The 23,462-nt window shown below is 43.6% G+C and overlaps 1 protein-coding gene across 2 annotated transcripts in view; it reads left to right on the top strand.

The window, feature by feature from the left end:
* EFEMP1 (EGF containing fibulin extracellular matrix protein 1) overlaps nt 1-23,462 on the top strand; it is a 94,250-nt gene that overhangs the window by 54,625 nt on the left and 16,163 nt on the right. For both annotated transcript variants that reach the window (XM_074949487.1, XM_074949486.1), the window contains exons 5-6: nt 16,279-16,401; nt 20,585-20,704. In XM_074949487.1, the coding sequence (XP_074805588.1) occupies nt 16,279-16,401; nt 20,585-20,704 (243 nt within the window). The remainder of the gene's footprint in view (nt 1-16,278; nt 16,402-20,584; nt 20,705-23,462) is intronic.

The following is a 23,462-nucleotide window of genomic DNA, read 5'->3' as shown; positions in this document are numbered from 1 at the left end:
TTATATAACAGTTTTCCCATTGGTGCTTGCCTTGGAGAATTCAGTCTCCCATCACCAATGAGTTAAAAGTTGTCTGGGCACCATGCCCAGATGAATAACATCCCAAATGTTGAAGGAAATAGCAAGGGAAATAGAAAAGCTTTTGACAGAATTTTTTGATAGCTTGCTAAGGCTGGGGAGGGAACCAGAGAGTTTGGAAAGTTACTAATGTTGTTCTTGTGTGTAAGAAAGGATCAAGGGAAGATCCAGGAAGCTACATAGCAGTGAGCTTGGCTTCAGTTGTAAGAATGATATGAGACATTTAAGTAAGGGATAGAATACTTAATTTGTGAGCATAAATTAATGGAAGGATTATGGCTATTGTATTTCCTTACGTTCTTTGAATACTCTTCCCTAAACTGTTAGGCAATGCAAATATAATTTGCCAGTATTTCAAAGTGATACTATACATTCCAAAGCCAGTAAACATTCAGAAAGGCTAGAAGAGAACACTGTGATAATCTAATCTGACCTCCTCAATAACACAGGCCATAGACTTTCCCTGAATTAATTCCCATTTGAAATAGAGCATTTCTTTTAGAAAAATATCCAGTCTTGGTTTAAAAAATACCAGTGAATCCACCACAATCTTTGGTAAAGTGCACCATATTTTGAATCTGAATTTGTCAAGCATCAACTTCCAACCACTGGGTATTATTTTACCTTTGTCTTCTAGATTGACAAGCCCTCTATGATCATATTTCTGTTTCCCATATAAGTTCTTATAAACTGTTTCCCATATAGGTTCTTATAAACTGTGCTCAAGTCACCCCTTAACCTTCTTTGTTAAGCTGAATCGATTGAGCTCCTTGAGTTTATCACTATTAATAGGTTTGGTAAGATTCAAGTTTTTTATTCAGTAAATGTCATTAAATGTCAATTTCACCATGCACATATAAACCAACAAAAATATTTTCATTGATAATAATTGAAGGTTACAGATAGGCAAAGGAAGAAAAATTCAGAACTTATTAGAGTTCAGAATACTTCTGGGTATTTATTTTGTATATTTTGCCATGTGATACTGACTGCCCTTCGATCCCCCCAAAAAAATTTTTTTCACAGTTGTGCAAAATTATAAGTCAATAAAAATAAAAAAAACTGCCTAAAAATAAACATTGATATTATCCATCAAAATTGTTTAAAAAAATATCTAATTCTGCCAAGCCTAACTAAAAGGCATGTTTTCCAATGCTTTAATCATTCTCTTGGCCCTTCTCAGAATCCTCTCCAATTTACCACCATCCTTCTTGAATTGTGGACACCAGAACTGGACACAGTATTCCACTTGCAGTCATACTAATTCCAAATACAGAGGTGATATAACCTCTCTACTCCTACTCGATATTCCCCTGTTCATTCATCCAAGGATTGCATTAACCCTTTTGGCCACACCATCACACTGGAAGCTCACATTCAGCTAATTACCCACCATCACTCTTTTTCAGAGTCACTGCTTCCCAGTATAGAGTCCCCCATCCTGCAAGTAAGGCCTACATTCTGTGTTCCTAGATGTATAACTTTACATTTGGCAATATTAAAATGCATATTGTTTGCTTACGCCCAGCTTTGCTTACACTCTGCTCTGGATCAGGGACATGTCTCCTTCATTATTTACCACCACCTCCCATCTGTGTCATGTGCAAACTATATTAGTAATGGACTGTCCTAAATGTAGCATATATCTGGGTTGATAGTGGATATTGTTCTCTAGACATGGCCTCAATACTTGGTAGTAGTTAAAAGAGAAGAAGGAGCTTTGATCGGTTAGATAAAGGTGCAAAGTAGCTATGAACTGAATTCATTTTTCCACAGAAGTGTAAAGTACTGGTGAAATACACACTGAAATACTGTGTGCAGTTCTGATTCCAAGTTATAGAAAGAAAGCTGCAGAGATTAAAAAGTTGCATAAATGAGCAAGCAGCATGAGTCAGGGGCTTGGGAGGAATGAGTCACAGCATGGAAAGAATAGAGCCAGGCTTGTAATTCAGAAAGAGAGAGACTAAGAGAGGATTTTGTGGATTACAGATACGAAATTTACAGGATAGATATAGTAGGGATTTTGAAAAACTAACTATCTCTACAGCAAGGAGCTATGGATTAGATTTAGGGGGAACTATAGCTAAAAGCAGGTCAGGCAAAATTTCTGTACACAACTAGCAGCTGAAATATGGAGCAGGCTGCCAAAGTCAGCAATGGAAGGACATAATTGTGTAAATCACTTCAAGAGGGAGCGTGGGTACATTTTTGGAAAGTGAGGGAATCAGTGGGTCTAGCTATTAGCGAAGCTTGTGGAATTAAAACTATGAAACACAAGTTGATTTATATTTCGCAAGAATGCAAGGGGCAAGCTCTGCTGCCCTTAATGGTTCTCACATTATTTTTGCAGCATCCTACAAACTTCAAACAGTAGCAATGCAAATCAATGAGCACTTTCTGAATCTATAGATATTTACATATATGAAAGCCTTCCACAATAGATTTTTAAATGTCTTGGAGATTATTGCAAAAGGCAGTATTTGTATTATGATGAATGATTGGGGTCTGGTGGCAATACCATAGTATACCATCATAAACATTTCTGAAAGAGATATTGAAATGCATTTTTACTCAGAGCCCATTACCCTAAATTTTAATGTAGGTAATTTCAGTTACTTTTTTCCCCACCATCATTTTGACCCATAACATCTAACTAAGAACTTTATATACCATTAATCTTTTGTAGCATCTGGGTACATTCTACCTGAATAGAGAAAGCCATGCCACCTGATCCCACTCTGGGAATGGGAATGGAATTTGATTGAGTGCAAGTCTGTGGAAAAAATGGTATGTGCACACGCACAAGTGGGCTGAATTAAAGTTGAACACATTGCATTTCCTAACTTCTGAGTGTTTGACTTTGCAACCTTAACATTCTTTTAAGGTAGTTTTTTGTAATAATTACAAACAGTACATGGTAAACAAACTACTCAATTCCAATGCAAGTTATAGTAAAATAAAAACTACCAAACACTATAACTATGTAAAGGAAGTACAAAAAAATCTAGCAACACAACTTAGCTCTCATGCAACCCTCTTAAATTGTTTAAGGCATTGCAAATAAAGAAAGTGGCTTAACTCAAAATGAATTTTAAAATAAATAAGTGTATATCTATTGCTAGAGAAAATACAGCTATTCAAAAGAAATTGTGTAGGGTTAGTGTACGTGTTGGGGGGGGGGGGGAAACTGGGTTTAAAACAAGATAAAAAATGGAGGCCCAGAATGTTGAGTTGTGACATGATAAAAAGCTTACTGGCTCTATTTGGGATAGACTAGATAGCCCTGAAGAACTGAGAGTCTCCTTGGAACACATTCTTATATAGGAGGGGAAAATACACGAGGAGTCCCTATCACAAAAAAAGATGAAAATTTAAATAAAGGCATATATTAGACACTGCCATGCGCTTCATGATGGCTGACATTAACCACTGTGCTTTCAGTAACAGCTCCTAGATATTTATGCTTGAGGACTGGAGACAGAGTAATCTCAGTAGAGGGTCCCTTACTATGAAGCTTACTTCCTCTGGCAATTTGTCAGCATTTATTATCCTTCCGAGAATGATGCAGAGCTCAGCTATTCAGCCAAGCATTTGCTGGATGTGTTTTGGCTATGATATTGTCTTATATGTTCTCATTTTTCTGCTATCATTTCTGGTGAGCGAGTGGCTAGTTGCCACAAAGTTAGTATCGCTGCCCAAACTTCTGTTTGTTTTTGTGAGTGATTTGCTATGATGAGACTGCAATAGGTTCCTTAAGTTATAAAATACTAAATACAATGTGTACACTGCATGCTTCCACTATCAAACATGATACAAGACATTTAACAATTTGGCACAGGCATGCAGTTGTTCATTTATATACACCGTCATCAGCTACAATGATAGGTGAGATTAGAAAATATAAAGGAATAAAGAAAGGATATTGGCAAAGTACAAGACAGTGTTAACTATGGGTTACTGATCTAATCTGAAGTGGCTATCAGAGTATAGATATAGATATATATGCTTAGCATACGGAAAGGGAATAGAAAAATACAGTCCCCAGTCACTAAGGAAGTGGTAGGGGTCGGGGCACCAGAACACAGGGGGCCAAGGGACCATGGCCCTCCCAGTTTTTAAAGTAAACGGGCCTGGTCAGTCCACTCTTCGCCACGGGCCCAGCCCCTTGCCCCTTCTCTTCCCCCCGAGGCCTTGCCCCCTGACCAGGCCGGAAGCTGGAGCCCGGCCCAGGTAAGAGTGGCCCTGGGTCCAGGAGCCCAGGCAGCTGTGGGGAGCCGTGGACCCTCCACCTGCCGAGGGTGGGGGGGGCCCAAGAGCAGCTCCCCATGTCCCCACCTCTCAGACTCCCCACCCAGGGCAGGTGGAGGGTCCACAGCACCCCACAGCTGCTCAGGCGGCTCTTACCATGGCCCGGCTGTGGCTCTTCAGCCCCTGAGGCCCCATCCCCCGGCCAGAAGCAGGAGCCAGGTCAGTATAAGAGTCACGCGGAAAGCTGTGGGAAGCCATGGACACTCCACTTGCCCTGGGCCGGGGACCTGGGGATGGGGACATGGGCCAAGGGCTGCTCTCTGGACCTTCTTGCCCGCCCCTGCTCCCTGACCCGGTTCCAGGGGACTTCTGGGGAAGAAGAGGAGGGGCAGGGCCACAGAATGGGTGGGGCCTTGTGGCCTCCCCACTTCTAGGAAGAATCTGTCACCCCTGATGGGGATAGATTTAGGCTTTTCCCAAGATAAATTTATATAAGATAGCAGCTATTTCTGAAACACTCAAGAAAACAAACATTAGTATGATGATGACACTGAGGGGGTTGGTTTTTTGGGGGGAGGGGGGGTTGCAGAGGGAGTAGAGAGATGCCCAAGAATGAGGTCATAAAAGCACATTCTTTTCTATTCTAATCAGGTTCTTATACCATACTCATCATCATAGTATATGAGCACCTTCCAGTAGTGCACTAAATAATGTGACTAACATCCATCATGTGTTTGTTCTCTCATCACCTTCCCAAAGAGAGAAGTGTGTGTGCAGTTGGGTGTTTTGTTTTGGAAAATACAGTTTATTTATACACACAAATGTACACTCGCATTGCTATATGTCTATGTTAGAGAAGGCAAGGTCAAAGAAACATGCCTTGCACTTAGAGCAGAAGGTTTCTGATGATCCTTATTTCCTGCGGGAGTTCATTCCACAGCCATGGGCCAACCCCCGAGAAAATCCTGTCTTCTGCAAACTGCATTCCCTCAGTGGTAACAAATAAGCTCCAGTCATAGGTGTCTGCTTTAGATAGAGGCCAAAAGGCATGGATACCCCATAGCCTCATTGCTATTCATATTCTGCTGGGGAGGGTTTGTCCTGAAAGATCAAGGGGAACAAAGAGGTGTGATCCGGGGAATAGCATGTGTAAACTGCTATTTTTTAGCATGCTAACTCAATTAAAGCATATATACATCTACCCGAGCTAGAAGTTGCTCCTCTAACCCTAAGTTTCAATGCAGACATACACAATGAGTGAGCTAGTACTAAATGAAATACGTGGTTCATTTAATGTAAAGAAGCAGAAGTGAAATAAAAATTACTGGAAACATGACTGATTTGTCAGATTTAATGACACTCTCGGATCAGACACTCTTGTTTCTGTGTTTGATTCTGAGCTGGATTTCTATACCATTTATCCAAATAAAAGTTTTCCGTTTAAAGAAAAATAGTGATCAGAGAAGATTGATGGTAAAAAACAGTGTGAGTGAAATAGTCTTGGAACAGAAAACTCTTAGCTTATATTAGATATATATAGAATTGAGGTGTATGATCTATTGCCATCACCAACCAAAGGACAGATGGCAGTAGGAGGATCCTTGTACCATATACAAAGGAACAACCCGCATCATCAGATTGACACAAGGCCCTATATTTGAGGGCTATTATCACTTAAATGAACTATTGATAGCTCTGTCAAGTTGTCTTTAGTTAAGAGCTTAGGAAATGCACATATCAAGTTTAATCATAGAGGGTAAAAAGCCAATGGAGAAGTCCACACAATGGTGTTTGCAATAGCAATGGACTAAAAAATTACCTTGTAACAGAGTCCTTGGTGATTCCTCCCTCAGAAAGTGGGGGAACCTGACCACATCCATTTATCTACATGGGATGGTCACAATATAGGCCCACTTCCCTATTTACAAGGGGAGCTCTTCCCTTTATAGTTAGTTGGTTAGTTAGTTCCCATTACACCTCTGGTGTTTAGGGCAGCGATGAAGCTCCTCCACACCTGTCTGTTTCTGGCAAGTCTTTCAATGGTTCCCAACTGTGCCCCAGGTTTTTCAGCTCAGCTTCCACAGCTCTTCACCATGTTATTTTCGGGCAGCCTCATTTTCACTTGCCTTCAGGTGTCCATCTTATCGCTATTCTGGTGATGGAATCAGTTTCCATCTGAAACACATGCCTAATCCATCTCCAACGCCTCCTGGCAATGATGGTGCTCATATCTTCTTGGCTGCACTGTGTGAATAGGTCTTGGTTTGAAATTACTCTAGGCCAAAAGATATGGAGGATTTTTCTGAGGCAGGTTGTGTGGAATGAAGACTGTTTGGACATGTCATACTTTGTCATTCCCCAGCATTCTACACTATAAAATAGTGTTGAAAGTACTCAGCTCTGATAAATCTTGAGCTTGGTTTTGGTGTTGTATTCTGATGATTTCCAGACTGTATTTAAGCTCCTGAAGGTGTTCCTGGCTTTATTGATTCTGTTCCGGATGTCCTGGCTTGTTCCACTGTCCTTGCTGATGGTGCTGCCCAAGTATGTGAATGTTTCTGCACTGGTGAGAACATGATCCTCTATCCGCACTGGTGATGGTGAGGCAATATTAAAGGTTATGATATTTATCTTATTGCGGTCGATTTTCAGTCCAATTTGCTGGCTGAATGTGTTGAGTCAGGTTGTTTATTCTTGTATATGATGTTGGGTATGTGATAGGAGAGTGAGATCATCTGCAAAGTCCAGGTCTTCAAGGGATGAGAAGGGTGTCCATCTAATGCCTCTTTGCATGTCTTCAGTTATACGTAGCATTACCCAGTCAATGGGAATGCTGAAGAGGATCGCAAACATGACAGACCCCTGACATACTCCTGTTTCTGGTGTCTGTGCCTTGTCGTGGCAGGACAGCATGCATGCTCCAAAGATCCCCAGAGTCTGTGTCGGTGGGGGCTTTCTGCTCCTGGCACATTCAGTCATGCCAGCTTGGTCTGTGAGGGAGGAGCCAGACAATACAGACACTCTGGTCCTACAGGTTGGGGGTTAGGCAGAGGGCTAACAACCCTGTCCCATAAAAAAACAAAATATGTTACAGAGACAGCAGCGGAGAAATCGACCATTACTGTGTGTGATGGCTTCAGGAGTCTGCCCTGTATGGTCCTCCTTAAATCTCTCCAGCTGAGGGATCAAAATAAAAGTCACAAACCCCATGCATTCAGGGATACTCCCTCCCTGTAGTACCTGAAAAAAGGGTTGGGGAGGAACTGGCTAGTCTATAGTGCTGCCAATGATCCAGCCCCAGTGTAATGGGTTTGGGGAAATTGCTCTGACTGGGTCTGTCTGTCTTACCTTAAGAGTCCGCTGTATTCTAGGCAGGAAACCTTCACCCGGACCCTGAGGAAGAGTTCCCTGTACAGCTTCAGGAGTCACTCCTGCAGTCTGCTGTTTAGGGCTCTCCTCTCTCCTCCCACTCCTGCCCCTGCCCCTGCCTGCTTTTTCCTCCCTTTTAAAGGCCTCCTCCCTATCATGCATAATTGAAAAGGCCGGAAGAGTGGGGCTAGCCCTGCTGCCAGGACCTTTCTGGCCCCTTACTTGTCCATGTGGGCCTATACACCCCAGCACAGATCTACTTGTTAGAGCTGAAGCTAAGTTTTCCAGCAAAGGTAGCCACTACTTACAAGACTAGTCTACTTCACAATCCGATAAAGCAAGCATTCATGACAAACCTAACTCTCCATTAGTGAGATAGTGTTAAAGTGGCCCAGTCATTTAAAAACTGAACTCTGAGAAAGCAACAATAGCACTGGATGTGATGGAGTAGGTGTAAAAGCCTTTAACAAAAGTGAGTTGTACCAAGTTTCTCATGACAGACTGATGAGTTCATAAAGAAGAAATAAAATTAACATTTATTTACACTATCTTATTGCAGAATGCTTTACTGTTACTGAGAAGCCTCTGTCCCTCTGGCAAGGCTGTTTGTCCAGACCATTGCTTGCTCTGGAGCAGTGACACTTCTACCCATTTACTTATAATCAGAGGTTAAATGTGCCTCGTTCCAGGAATATTATCAAAAAGGTGAAAGTATAAACAGCTTTCCTCCATTTTTATGCAAAGACTAGGAGTCTCATACAAAGCACATTGAAGTCAATGCAAAGAGTCATATTGATTTCACTGCACTTTGGATCAAGCCCTTAATGGCCTGTCTGCTCTGTTACAGCCTGGGCAGCCTGGTCTAGTGCGTGAAAAACCTGCTCTGCATCTGAGCACGAGCTTCTCAACTGTCAGTCCAGGACAGTGGAGCCAGCTACTTCTGTATTAGTATGCTGACTTCAGAACTGGTAACATGCAGAAATGAAAAGGACAGCACAAGAGTTAGACCTTTATTTGAGCTGTCAGATTGAGAGGAAGTATTCAGCAAATATTTGGACATTTGAGAAAAGGGCAAATACTGAGAATTAATTCAAACTGTTGATAGTTTATTTTTTATTGAATTTTGTGATCAAAATTATTTTCATTTGATATGTGAAAGAATCCATCACTTTTTCCAAGGCATCACCCAGAATCTTCCACAGGTGATGTTCTAAGATCCCCAGTGCCTGTACAAATAGAGAGTATCAGAGGAGTAGCCATGTTAGTCTGGATCTGTAAAAGTGGCAAAGAGTCCTGTGGCACTTTATAGACTAACAGACGTTTTGGAGCATAAGCTTTTATCGGTGATAGTCTATAAGGTGCCACAGGACTCTTTGCCACTTTTACAAAGAGAGAGTTCAGCTGAGATTTGTAAACTAGAGATCATGAGTTATAAGGAAGTTGTTTATTCAGCCTACAGCCACCAGTTTGTGTAGAATGCCAACATTACAAAGTCATAGAATATCAGGGTTGGAAGGGACCTCAGGAGGTCATCTAGTCCAATCCCCTGCTCAAAGCAGGACCAATCCCCCATTTTTGCCCCAGATCCCAAAATGGCCCCCTCAAGGATTGAGCTCACAATCCTGGATTTAGCAGGCCAATGCTCAAACCACTGAGCTATCCCGCTCCCTCCAGTTCTTTCACTGTTCTATGTCAGGTTACAATAAGAAACTCTAAGAAACAAGTCGGCTGATCAACGATAAAGCAAATTGTAATTTAGTTTTATACAATCCTTATCAACACACACAGTGTAATTACAACTAAGTATACCAAGATATTATGAAGAAAACAAATCAGAATATCAGAAAAACACAAGAGTTACTCTTTTGTATACTTTTATATATCTGCATGCAGTCTGATTTAGAAACTGCATTGAATCATACATATAAATTACATACACAAAAGACTACATTAAAAGAACATTGTTAAGATTGCAAAGTCAGTCATTTAAAAGTTAGAAAATGCCAGAATTCAGTTGCCTGTGCAAACTTTATTCAGCCCCTTTGTGTGTGAGAGAGTACTATTATTTCTGCTTTAAAGATTGGGAACTGAGGCACACAAAATAAGGTCAAAACCATTCACTAATTCTGGGTGCCCAATTTGAAATTCCTACAACCTGATTTTTCAGAGTACTGAACATTATATAGCATTTATATGTTCAAACCACAGCTTCCATTGGCTTCAGTTGCAGCTGTGAGTGCTCAGAACTTCTCAAGTCATGGTCTGAAGTCAGGCAATCAGAAAATGAGGAAAATAATTAGTGGCCACCCACTTGTGAAAAGTTTGGTTTAAGTGATTTGAGTAGCATCATGTAGGTTCTCTCTGCCAGAAGCAGGGGTAGAATCAATGTCTCTAGGGTAGGGATTCTCAAACTTCATTGCACCGCAACCCCTTTTTGACAACAAAAATTACTACACGACCCCAGGAGAGAGAACTGAGCCCTGAGGCCGCCCAAGCCCCGCCTTGGGCCAGGGAAAGGGGGTTGTCAAAGCTGAAGCCTGAGCTCCACCACAGTGGGCGGGGGCTCCAAAGCCAAAGTCCAAGGACCTCAGCCTTGGGCAGAGGGCCTGTAGCCTGAGTCCCATCACCCAGGGCTGAAGCCAAAACCCAAGCCCCACCACCAGGGCTGAAGCAGTGGGGGCTCGGACTTTGTCTTCGGCCCCAGGTCCCAGCAAGTCTAATGCCAGCCCTGGTGACCCCATTAAAATGGGGTTGTGTCCCACTTTGGGGTCCTGACCCACAGTTTGAGAACTGCTGCTCTAGGGCAGCATTCAGCTGCCTTAACCATGAGACCCTCCTTTCTCTTCATGCAATACCCTGCCTCATTTGCTACACATTTTCCATCCCTGTTCCTCCTGATCTATGCATACCCCATCCCTGGCCCCACCAAGTCAAAGGACCTCATCGTCAGCCTCCTCCTAGAACTAGCCAAGATGGCCATCCATCACTCCAAGAGGAGGAAGCTGGGCACAACCGTGACTGTGGGGCCTATTTCCTGTACCTTGTCTGCTCACGTCTCCAGGCAGTTCCTCTGGGCAGCATCCACAGATTCCTTGGACACTTTAGAGAAGCAGTGGGCACTGTCCAGGGTTCCCTGCTTGGGGTTCTTCTCTGGATCCCTCATTTTTAAACTCTCACCTCACACCCACTCCTGTTTTTTTCATTCGTTGTCTCAATAACTCATTTGGAGCCTGGGCTTTGTGGTCCCTTCTCCTTATCTGAAGGGCAAGCCTTTACTTATGGGCAGGCCTAGACCCACCTGCCCCAGTGGTACAAATAGTACACACTTTCCAGCTTCTGCAAGAAATGAGGCAGGGATTCTACATATAACATATAACAGCCTTCTTTGGACACTAACCGGATCATCCCCAGAGCAGATCCATCCTCTGTACGGAATGTGGCCAGGGTTCTGTGAAAAAATAGAATAATAGAATCATAGGACTGGAAGGGACCTCGAGAGGTCATCTAGTCCAGTCCCCTGCACTCATGGCAGGACTAAGTATTATCTAGACCATCCCTGACAGGTGTTTGTCTAACCTGCTCTTTAAAATCTCCAATGATGGAGATTCCACAACCTCCCTAGGCAATTTATTCCAGCACTTAACCACCCTGACAGTTAGAAAGTTTTTCCTAAAGTCCAACCTAAACCACCCTTGCTTCAATTTAAGACCATTGCTTCTTCTCCTATCCTCAGAGGTTAATGAGAATAATTTTTCCCCTCCTCCTTGTAAAAACCTTTTATGTACTTGAAAACTGTTATCATGTCCCCTCTCAGTCTTCTCTTCTCCAGACTAAACAAACCCAATTTTTTCAATCTTCCCTCATAGGTCATGTTTTATAGACCTTTAATCATTTTTGTTACTGTTCTCTGGACTTTTTCCAATTTGTCCACATCTTTCCTGAAATGTGGCACCCAAAACTGGACACAATACTCCAGTTGAGGCCATATCAGTAGGGCCGCACCAAATTTACGGCCATGAAAAAAAAAGACCGTGAAATCTGGTCTTTTGTGTGCTTTTACCCTATACTATACAGATTTAATGGGGGAGACCAGCGCTTCTTAAATTGGGGTTCCTGACCCAAAAGGCAATTGCAGGTGGGTCACAAGGTTATTTTAGGGGGGTTGCAGTATTGCCACCCTTAGTTCTCTGCTGCCTTCAGAGCTGGGCAGCTGGAGAGTGGTGGTCATTGGCTGGGCACCCAGCTCTGAAGGCAGCACCATACCATGCCACCCTTTACTTCTGCACTGATGCCTTCAGAGCTGGGCTGCCAGACAGTGGCAGCTGCTGACTGAGGGCCCAGCTCTATAGGCAGCAGCACAGAAGTCAGGGTGACAATACCATACCATGCCATCCTGACTTCTGCACTGCTGCTGGTGGTGGCTCTGCCTTCAGAGCTGAACTCACAGCCAGAAGTCACCGCTCTCCAGCTGCCCAGCTCTGAAGGCAGCGCCGCTGCCAGCAGCAATACAGAAGTAAGGGTAGCAGTACCGCAACGCCCCCTACAATAACCTTGTGACCCACCTGCATCTCCCTTTTGGGTTTTGTTCATAACGGTTTTGTTCAATATCTTCATTAATGATCTGGAGGATGGCGTGGACTGCACCCTCAGCAAGTTTGCAGATGACACTAAACTGGGAGGAGTGGTAGATATGCTGGAGGGTAGGGATAGGATACAGAGGGACCTAGACAAATTAGAGGATTGGACCAAAAGAAATCTGATGAGGTTTAACAAGGACAAGTGCACAGTCCTGCGCTTAGGAAGAAAGAATCCCATGCACTGCTACAGACTAGGGACCGAGTGGCTAGGCAGCGGTTCTGCAGAAAAGGACCTAGCGGTTACAGTGGACGAGAAGCTGGATATGAGTCAACAGTGTGCCCTTGTTGCCAAGAAGGCCAATGGTATTTTGGGATGTATACGTAGGGGCATTGCCAGCAGATCGAGGGACGTGATCATTCCCCTCTATTCGGCATTGGTGAGGCCTCATCTGGAGTACTGTGTCAAGTTTGGGGCCCCGCAGTACAAGAATGGTGTGGAAAAATTGGAAAGAGTCCAGCGGAGGGCAACAAAAATGATTAGGGGGCTGGAGCACATGACTTATGAGGAGAGGCTGAGGGGACTGGAATTATTTAGTCTGCAGAAGAGAAGAATGAGGAGGGATTTGATAGCTGCTTTCAGCTACGTGAAAGGGGGTTCCAAAGAGGATGGATCTAGACTGTTCTCAGTGGTAGCAGATGACAGAACAAGGAGTAATGGTCTCAAGTTGCAATGGGGGAGGTTTAGGTTGGCTATTAGGAAAAACTTTTTCACTAGGAGGGTGGTGAAGCACTGGAATGGGTTACCTAGGGAGGTGGTGGAATCTCCTTCCTTTGAAGTTTTTAAGGTCAGGCTTGACAAAGCCCTGACTGGGATGATTTAGTTGGGGATTAGTCCTGCTTTGAGCAGGGGGTTGGACTAGATGACCTCCTGAGATACCTTCCAACCCTGATATTCTATGATTCTATGATATTCTATTCTATGAACCTTGCGACCCTCCCACAACTCCTTTTTGGGTCAGGACCCCTACAATTACAACACTGTATAATTTCAGATTTAAATAGCTGATATCATGAAGTTTATTATTTTTAAAAGCATATGACCGTGAAATTGACCAAAATGGACCTTGAATTTGGTAGGGCCCTAATTATCAGAGCAGAGTGGAAAAATTACTTCTTCTGTCTGATCGCAGTACTCCTGCTAATACATCCCAGAATGATATTTGCTTTTTTTTTTTTTTTTTGTGCAACAGTGTTACACTGTTGACTCATATTTAGCTTGTGATCCATTTTGATCCCTTTCTGCAGCACTCTTGCCAAGGTAGTCATTTCCCATTTTGTATGTGTGCAACTGATTGTTCCATCCTAAGTGGAGTCCTGTGCATTTGTCCTTATTGAATTTCATCCTATTTACTGCAGACCATTTCTCCAGATTGTCCAGATCATTTTGAATTTTAATCCTAACTTCCAAAGCACTTTGAACCCTCCCAACTTGGTATCAACCCCAAACTTCATAAGTATGCTCTTGATGCCATTATCTAAACCACTATAATAATGTGTATGTAGAAGGAGGGCAGATTCAGGTGTACGAACAACCTTAATTCTGTCATTTCCTAGCTTTAAGTGCTTTAACTTTGCAAACTTAATAATGTTCTCTTGATGTCATTTTGTGTGTGTAATTTCCTAACTTAAAAAAAAATTCATTGTGTGGCCTTATAGTGACATTCACCTGGTTCATCAGCAGGGTTGGAATCTTTAGATGTGCTACACAGACCTCTGCCACTTGAGCTAACAAGTAACTGATAGTAGTAGTTTGTTTAGTCCTGTACATAGACCAGCACTACAGAAGGATGAGACATTTTGCCAATGGATTTGTGATGGGGGACACTCACCGCTCGTGAGTGCCTCCTCTCAGTTGGGTGTAAATCTGCACTCTCTCTCTTTCTGCTCCCGGCACCCCCTGTCAGCTGTTAACCTCGTCAGGTGGGTCTTCAGTGGCCCAGCCCTCCAGCCAGTTCACACACTGTCGATATGTGAACAAACAAGCATGTCCCTTCCGGGGTAACAAAAGTACAACAGGGCCTATCACTATGCCCTTGGTACCTGCAGCACTGTCTCTGGGCTCAGTTCTCAGCACCTTCTGAGCTAGCTTTAAGTCTGTCCCTGCCCTGGTATGGAACAATGCCCCCAGGGCTTTCTCCCTGAAGACTCTTCGCCTTTAGGGTCCTGTGATGTACCCAGCTCTCCAGCCAGGTCACTCCTTCACTTCAGTTGCCTTCCCAGGATAACAAAGTTCAACAAATGGTTAGCCCACTGCCAGGTCTTCAGCCCCATCCTAGAGCCCTTTAAACTCCAGCCCTGCACTTGGGCTTCTAAATGAAACTTGTCTCCTTCTCAGGACAAAAAGAGGTCACCAGAATTTTTTTTAACATGCACAGAACAACATATTTTTCACTAGTCTCATTCTTGGAAACAGTTGAAGCATTATAGCTGAAATTTTCCAAAATATGCAACCTACAAAAGATATCCAGCAGTGATAGTTTCATCCCAAATAGTTAATATTTGGCAAAGTTGTAAGCAATTGAAAACAGGTCTTATAATGGGGAGCATCCAGCAACATTAATAAGTGGTGCTACCAGCCCCACATAGAATAAATTCCTATGGAGAAAAAAATTAATACTGGAAATATTTTAAGACACAATAAGTCAGACTTAAGAACTGTTAGAAATCTTTGTTTTGTGACCCAAAGGAATAAGACAGTTGTGATGCTCTGTACCTCGGCGAAACACCCAGCACCCCCATGTTCATCCTTGTAAAATGATTGTGTGGTATCCAATGCAAAGTTTGTCATGTCAGGTGTCTTTGGAAGGCTCATGATGCACTGAGCATTGTTGTTCAAGTAATGTTATAAGTTATAATTTCATCTACGTAGTTATGAGGCTGAAAATGTATCCTCATGGCGTAAAATAAGCCCAGTGAAAAACTCTCCAAAAGAAGAGAGGCAGTTCAAACCTCATCAGGGCAGGTATGGGACAAACCCAGCCCAGCCTCACAGGAACAAAGGATGCTGGCCTAGGCAGCAACAAAAGGATTTGTTGGACTCTTGAGTGAGTCACCCCCCCTTCCTTTGGCCAGTTTGGGACCGTGATGAGGTAATGCTCATCTGACTCTGAAGGCAGGAGGGCAAAGCCAAGAGGGAAGAAAGAATATTATAAAAGGGAGAGACTTTGCCATGCTCTTCCTCTCTTTTCCACCTACATCTACAGACACCACACCAAATGACTGAAGCGCTGATCAAAGGGGAGAGCCTGGCTGAAGAGCAACCAGCCAGCCTGTGGTGAGAAGCATCTAAGTTCGTAACACTTTCAGTGCCCTTACAATCAGCTTAGAATGCATTTTGCTTTTATTTCATTTGACCAAACCTGACTTGTTATGCTTTGATTCATAGTCACTTAACATTTATCTTTGTAGTAATAAATCTGTTTGTTTATTCTGCCTGAAGCAGTGCATTTGGTTTGAAGCATGTCAGAGACTTCCCTTAGGATAACAAGCCTGGTACATATTAATTTTTTTGTTAAATTGACAAACTCATATAAGCTTGCAGCATCCAGTGGGCAAAACTGGGCACTGCAAGATGGAGGTTCCTAGGGTTGTGTCTGAGATCGGAGGTATTGGCTAGTGTCATTCAGTTGCACAATCCAAGGAGCAGCTTACCAGAGGCTGTGCGTGAACAGCCCATGAGTGGGGGTTCTCACAGCAGAGCAGGGTAAGGCTGGCTCCCAGAGTCAAGGATTGGAGTGACCTAGCAGATCACCAGTCCAGATAACACCAGAGGGGAATGTCACAACAGTGTTGTGTGTTCTGTAAATAGAATAAACCCTGGCATAAAAATCTTTTGAATGGATTTGAAACTTGCTATCTTCATTTAAAGCATGGTTTGGAGATGGGTAAAATTTTTTAAATTTGAACCAAAGTTTCTGACTAATGTTGTGTTTGCTTTTTTATGAAGATATAGATGAATGTGCAACAGGAACCCATAACTGCAGGGCAGATCAAGTATGCGTCAATTTAAGAGGGTCTTTCAGCTGCCAGTGTCCCTCAGGTTACCAGAAACGAGGGGAACAGTGTGTTGGTAAGTTCTGAACTAGCATAAGCGATGTTCATTGGCTATCAAGGTTCATTTTCAAACTTTATGTGGAATTATAAAGTAACTCCACATAGTTTAGAAACAGGCCTGCCAACGGGGTGGGCAAAGGGGGCAATTGCCCAGGGGCCAGGGTAATTTAAAAGGGCCAGGGGGGCCCATATTTCACCGCTGTAGCTCAGGGCTCAGAGGTGACACCGGGGGCGGGGGGCAGGAAGGGTCGGCCACCCACTCTCCCCAGACACCTGCTCAGGGCACTCGACCCAGCAGCCAGCCTTGGCTGGGGAGAGAAAGGGGTGGGGCCAGAGCCGGAAGGGAAAAGGAGGGGACAGAACCTCTCCTCTTCTGGCCACGCTGCCTGGTGCAGCGCAGCAGCTGCCCTGGGGTTCAGCTTCTCTAGTGACAGTGGCCGAGCGAGCCAGAACTCTCCCTGGCATGCTCAGAGTCAGCTCCCATCCCCAGAAGCTAGGCCTGGGCAAGGCAGGGAGCGGCAACAGCGGCAGCCCTCTCCCTGCCCAGGCTCAGCTCCTGGGGACAGGAGCTGACTCTGAGCATGCCAGGGAGGGCAGGGGACTCCGGCTCACTTGGCCACTATCACCAGAAGCAGAGCCTGAGGGGAGTGGCCTGCTGCTGCCGCAGCCAGACACTCTCCCAGGCAGCTGCTGTGCTGCACCATGCAGCATTTGGGAATGGCTCCAGGGCCTGGTGGCCAGAAGAGCAGCTGAACAGCAGGGCTGGCACAGCAGGAGAACAGAGCCCCCCCACTCAGGTAATGTGGGCTGGGGAGAGCGTGGGGGGCCCAGGCTGGGCTTAGGGTGGGGAGGAGTAACGTGGGAGGGGTCTTGTGGGGGTGTCACATGTCCTCCCCTTAGCTGGTGCCCCTCTTTGAGTCCCTCCCACTAGTCATCTCTGTCAGGGCTCCTAGGCACACGCAGGATGGTCCCAGCAGCGGCGAAGGCAGCCAGGTGGGTGCGTAGAAGCCATGGCCATGCCAGAAGAGCATGCCCAGCAGCACAGCTGGCAGCAGCTTGCTGGGCACCAGCCAGCGCAGGCGGCATCACCACCTAAATGTCAGGCGGACACATCCGCGCAGGCTGGGGGCCCATTGACTGTTCTGCCCTGGGGCCCAGAATTGCTGTCAGAGGGCCTGTTTAGAAAGATGATGGATGAAAAGTAAATAGTTTCTAAAGGATGTAGCTGCAAACTATTTTAAGCATTTTCAATACTTTTAATTGAAGTTAGCTGTTACTATATTTATTACTTGTATGGGGGTAGTGCCCGATTGCCCTCGGCACAATTGTGAGCCAAGTGCAACTCCCATTAATATCAGTGGGAGTCTTTCCATTGACTTTAGTAAGAGTTAGATCCAGCGTTACAGGCCTAGGCACTGTGTAGACACACAAGACAACACAGTCCCTGCCTTGAAGAACTTATACTCAGAGGAAATTTTGGGTCCAGATGTCTTATCTTTGTGACATATCAGCCACTGTTCTGAATCCCTGAGAGCCAAGAGCAGGGGCTGTAAACTCTGAACTACTCGCATAATAATAAGCCCTAATTCATGAAGGAACTGGATTCAAATCTTGACTTCACTGGAAGTTTTGCCTTCACAAGGGCCACAAGGTTAGGCCATACATTTGTCACATGTAAGAAAAGTGTGAAATAGTAGAATAAAAGGCATATCATTAGCTGATGTCTAATAGTACCTCTGCAATATACACTGGATCAGACAAGGTGATGGCATAGGTGCTGGAACTAGGGTGCTGGGGATGCTGTCACACCCCCTGGCTTGAAGTCGATGGAAAGATTCTCAATGACTTATATTTGCCAGTTTTCTGTGCAGGACCAGGATGGGTAGTTTGGCATATAGATAGGGGAATCATTTTGACAAGTTGTTGATTCTTATAAAAAAAAGTTATGCTTTCACTAGAAGGTATATTCCCATTGTACAGTAACTCCTTTTCATTTCAACAGAATTAGGGTTCAGCTTGTACATAAAGGTCTAATGTAACATTGAAAGTAAAGAACCATCATGATAAATTACTAAAAGTCAAAGTTTTATATGTATGTTTAAATTAAAATATACATACGCTCTCTAGAAGGGAAAGTTTCCCTTCTCCTACTTCCCCCTGTGACTTAGGTCAGAGTATAAAACAGCGCAAAAACAATGCTACAGTTAAGTACTGTCAGCACTTCATAATAAAACCACTCCTAAGTGAGCCAGAAAAAATCATTTGGGGCAAAACCTTGATAAAGTCTCTTATCCTGGGAGGAAATTATCCTTTAAAGTTTGAACAAAATTGTTCCAGACTTTTTCTGGCTTGAAGACAGAAAAAGACCCTTTTCTAACTTTAATTTATTTTTAATTTACTCAAAAAATGTGTCTGGTTGAGGTTTTTTTTTTTATTATTTGATTTAAGGGTTTGATTTTTTTATAAAGTTTGTTCAGATGCAATAAAGATATTATTTTCTGAAACATGGAGACTGCAGATACAAGGAAACTTTTTTTGGCAACATTCTTTCAAACAGAAAATTTGGTTCTCTGATTGAATCCTGCCTAGCTAAGGTTTCCCATAGTCTTTCATAGAATCATGCACACAAATGGTATAGCCAAGTCCTTCACACTAAACTCACACTGACTTAGGGTCTGAGCTTGCAAATATATACACACAGAGGAGTAACTTTAAGCACAAGCATAGTCTTATGGAACTGAAAAGATTCAATGGGACTACTGTTTCTCTGAAATACAAGAGCTGTAGTGAGCACCCCCTGTAGTTAAGATTGCCAAACCCTGTCCAATTGAAGCCCTGTTTCCCATCACTCATAACTGTCTAAAATTCTCAGCTTTTGGACATGAGACTACTAAGTTTTTGAAAAAAGGGGTAAAGTCATTTTTGAATATTAAAGTGAAAAAATGAACACTTTCCCCATTGTAAAAAAATACATCTTTAAAAACATATCTACAACAGAAACAGCTGGGGGTAGGAAACTCTAAATTTGGCATGAAAATGAGAACTGCCTTTCACTGTGTTCCAGTGAAAACTGGGATTTATTTGACTGAGTGCTGAGCCTTTTAGAGATCACATTCTCTACATGCATAGGACTTTGCATGGATTTCTTTTGCTAAGCTAAAGAAGATTCTCCCGTGCATGCATGGCCAACTTAGCTATTAGTCATAGAAACTGTTCTGCAGATGCACATGAGCTGAGGCAGAGGCCCATCAGTGCCTGTGGCTTGACCCATGCATAGCTTGCAACGTGCCAAGAGGTCAAGGTAGGGCTGTTGAACACTTTATACAGTTTGTAGGTGGAATACCCGCTCGGCTGCACTTTAGGAATGCTGAAACTGGGAAAGGCAGCATGCTCCACCCCAGAGTTATGGCCAGTCTGCAGGGAAAGTTAATACTGCCTGAGATAGCATTGGCTTCAATCATGCAATCTTATTTCCTCCACAGAGTCAGAGAGCACAGCCAGGGGCCGGCAGCCAGTGGCTATAGGGAACTGCTGTGCTGTCTTGCCTAGGAAGAGATGGTGGGGAGTGAGGGGAGTCTTCTGAGTAGCTGGCCAAGTCCTGTGGGGGGATGGAGCCCACATTCCCCTGAAATCCCAGCTCTCCGCTTCTTTCCCTGCTCACTTCAGACCCCTGTCACTCCCATGGACTGGGGACAGAGAGAGTGCTTGGATTCTGAATTGCTAATGGAGCTACAGAGGTTTAGCATTAAGTTGCTGCTATGTGTACTTTTGTACAGGAAAGGATCATGAGAGCCACTCTGCTCGTCCACTTTATGTCTGGTCAAGATCTGGTCAGGAAGCATGTTCTAAGTTTACAGAACAAATACAGAGATCAATACTACAGTAAGGGTGTAATTTAAACACTGAATAAAGGATAATGTTTATGTGTATTGACATCATTGGCTGAGCAAACACACTCAGTGTAAAGCTGATTTTAACGAAACTTAAGACATGAAGACAAGAGAAAACACAATGCTGCTCCCATTGAAGTAAAGGAGGGAACTTAAGTTGGAGCAGAATTGAGTTGCAAATTAGCTTCTCTCTTTTCATTTAATCAGATCACTTTACACTATTTATTTGGGCACAAGATGGCAACAGTGAACTTTTGTTATTACATCTGAGCTAACATTTTTACTGTTTTGCTCTTGTTATGGTAACAGACATAGATGAATGCAATCTCCCTCCATACTGCCACCATAGATGTGTGAACACTCCAGGTTCCTATTACTGCCAGTGCAACTCTGGGTTCCAGTTAGCAGCCAACAATCACACTTGTGTAGGTAAGCACTTTTCTGTATATCCATATGAACCAGCCAATGTGGTTACAAAAGACAACTACTGACTCATTGCTAGCTTTCATCAGCTCAAGTCACCGGACAGAATACTTTAAAGTATGTCATGCTTTCCTAGGCTTACAGACTCTTGGAACTAATTAAAGTAATAATCTTGAGGAACACAGAATCCTTGGACACAAAAATGGAGACTCACTTTGAAAATGGATTATTTTGTTGGCAGACTGGTTTCTGTGGGCCATGAGTTTGGCAATCTGGTCATCAGGGTACTGAATTCATTATTAAATCTTGGGCCTGACTCTCCTCTCAGTTACGCTGGTTTTACACTAGTGCTCCATTGACTTTAATGGAGTTACTTCTGATTTACAGCAGCTTGAGATCAGAATCAGGCAGAACTGGAAACTGGGGAAAGAAATGCCAAGTTCTTACAGCTAAGGTTAATTCACTGCAGCACATGATAAAAGAAAACACGACTTGGCATTTCAAATATGAATCCTTGGGAAATAGTATTAAAAATTAAAATGAGTGATTTGGGGCATGCTGAGGACTAGTGTGATTGTAAATAAAATGCTAAAGGGATCCTTGCAACAATTGGGAAAAGGCAAAAAGTGTCCATATTTTAAAAAGGGACCAGTCAGCCTCACTTCAGTCCCCGGCAAAATCATGGAGCAGGTCCTCAAGGAATCCATTTTGAAGCACTTGGAGGAGAGGAAGGTGATCAGGAACAGTCAACATGGATTCACCAAGGGCAAGTCATGCCTGACCAACCAGATTGCCTTCTATGATGAGATAACTGGCTCTGTGGATATGGGGAAAGCAGTGGATGTGATATATCTTGACTTTAGCAAAGCTTTTGATACGGTCTCCCACAGTATTCTTGCTAGCAAGTTAAAAAAGTATGGATTGGATGAATGGACTAAAGGGTGGATAGAAAGCTGGCTAGATTGTCGGGCTCAATGGGTAGTGATCAATGACTTCATGTCTAGTTGGCAGCTAGTATCAAGCAGAGTGCCCCAGGAGTCGGTCCTGGGGCTGGTTTTATTCAAGATCTTTATTAATGATCTGGATGGTGGGATTAATTGCACCCTCAGCAAGTTTGCAGATGACACTAAATTGTGGGGAGAGGTAGATATGATGGAGGGTAGGGATAGGGTCCAGAGTGACCTAGACAAATTGGAGGATTGGGCCAAAAGAAATCTGATGAGGTTCAACAAGGACAAGTGCAGAGTTCTGCACTCGGAAGGAAGAATCCCATGCACCGCTACAGGCTGGGGATCAACTGTCTAAACAGCAGTTCTTCAGAAAAGGACCTGGGGATTACAGTGGATGAGAAGCTGGATATGAAACAGCAGTGTGCCCTTGTTACCAAGAAGGCCAACAGTATATTGGGCTGTATTAGTAGGAGCATTGCCAGCAAATCAAGGGAAGTGATTATTCCCCTCTATTCGACACTGGTGAGGCTACACCTGGAGTATTGTGTCCAGTTTTGGTCCCCCCACTACAAAAGGGATGTGGATAAATTGGAGAGAGTCCAGCCGAAGACAACGAAAATGATTAGAGGGCTTTGGGCACATGACTTACGAGGAGAAGCTGAGGGAACTGGGGTTATTTAGTCTGCAGAAGAGAAGAGTGAGGGGGGATTTGATAGCAGCCTTCAATTACCTACAGGGGGGTTCCAAAAGATGGAGCTCGGCTGTTCTCAGTGGCGGCAGATGACAGAACAAGAAGCAATCATTTCAAGTTTCAGTGGGGGAGGTCTAGATTGGATATTGGGAAACACTATTTCACTAGGAGGGTGGTGAAGCACTGGAATGGGTTACCTAGGGAGGTGGTGGAATCTCCATCCTTAGAATATTTTAAGGCCCAGCTTGATAAAGCCTTGGCTGGGATGATTTTGTTGGTGTTGGTCCTGCTTTGAGCAGGGGATTGGACTAGATGACCTCCTGAGGTCTCTTCCAACCCTAATATTATATGATTCTATGAGCCAATAGACCGTTACTGAGTTTGATGGAATCTACAGGATTTTTTATTGGAAGACTTAGAGTTAAGAAGAAGAAAGGAGGACATTGGGCTGCAAGCAGATTTGCCTAATGAGGTGCAAAATACTAAAAGAAATAGTCATGTTGAATGTAACTTTTTGGTAGAGGGCTGTTATTTCGAAAGTGAAGCAGATAAAAAAGGTGATTTTCCAGGAGCCAAGAATAGATTTATTTCCATATGTGGCAAAAACTACTCAGTCACACCAATGAAGATACATGCAGTCCATGAAAGAATTTATGAAGAAGGGAACTAATGTTTCCATTTCATCCACTGCTATTGTGTGGGTTCAAATTAATGAGTAAGTGGGCAGGGGGAGATCTGTTTTGACTGAATATGACTAAGCTAAATGGTTATATGATACATAAAGCTAAATCCTCCCCCACTTTGAGGTTGAAATGACCATCAGGGGAAAACAGATCTTCAGGCCCCAAGAGAGGATGTTGCAGAAGTCCTGGCCCCACTGAAATCTGTGGAGTTTTTGCCATTGACATGAGTGGAGCTGAGATTTTACTCAGGGTATGATGATTTGGGAAGGGAATTGGCCATTGAAACGTATGGATGTTGTGTCTGGCAGGGAACAAGCCCACCAATCACTGGGCTTCTCCAGGGGTTTCACAGCTGCCACCACTGCTCCAAAGCATTGCCATGCGATATGCCATATACATACATAGACCTTCTCCATGGTGTTGAAATGCCACAGAAGGCA

This window comes from Natator depressus, chromosome 3 (assembly GCF_965152275.1).
Source record: "Natator depressus isolate rNatDep1 chromosome 3, rNatDep2.hap1, whole genome shotgun sequence".
NCBI classification, from domain to species: Eukaryota; Metazoa; Chordata; order Testudines; family Cheloniidae; genus Natator; species Natator depressus.
This window is presented reverse-complemented; position numbering and strand designations above follow the sequence as displayed.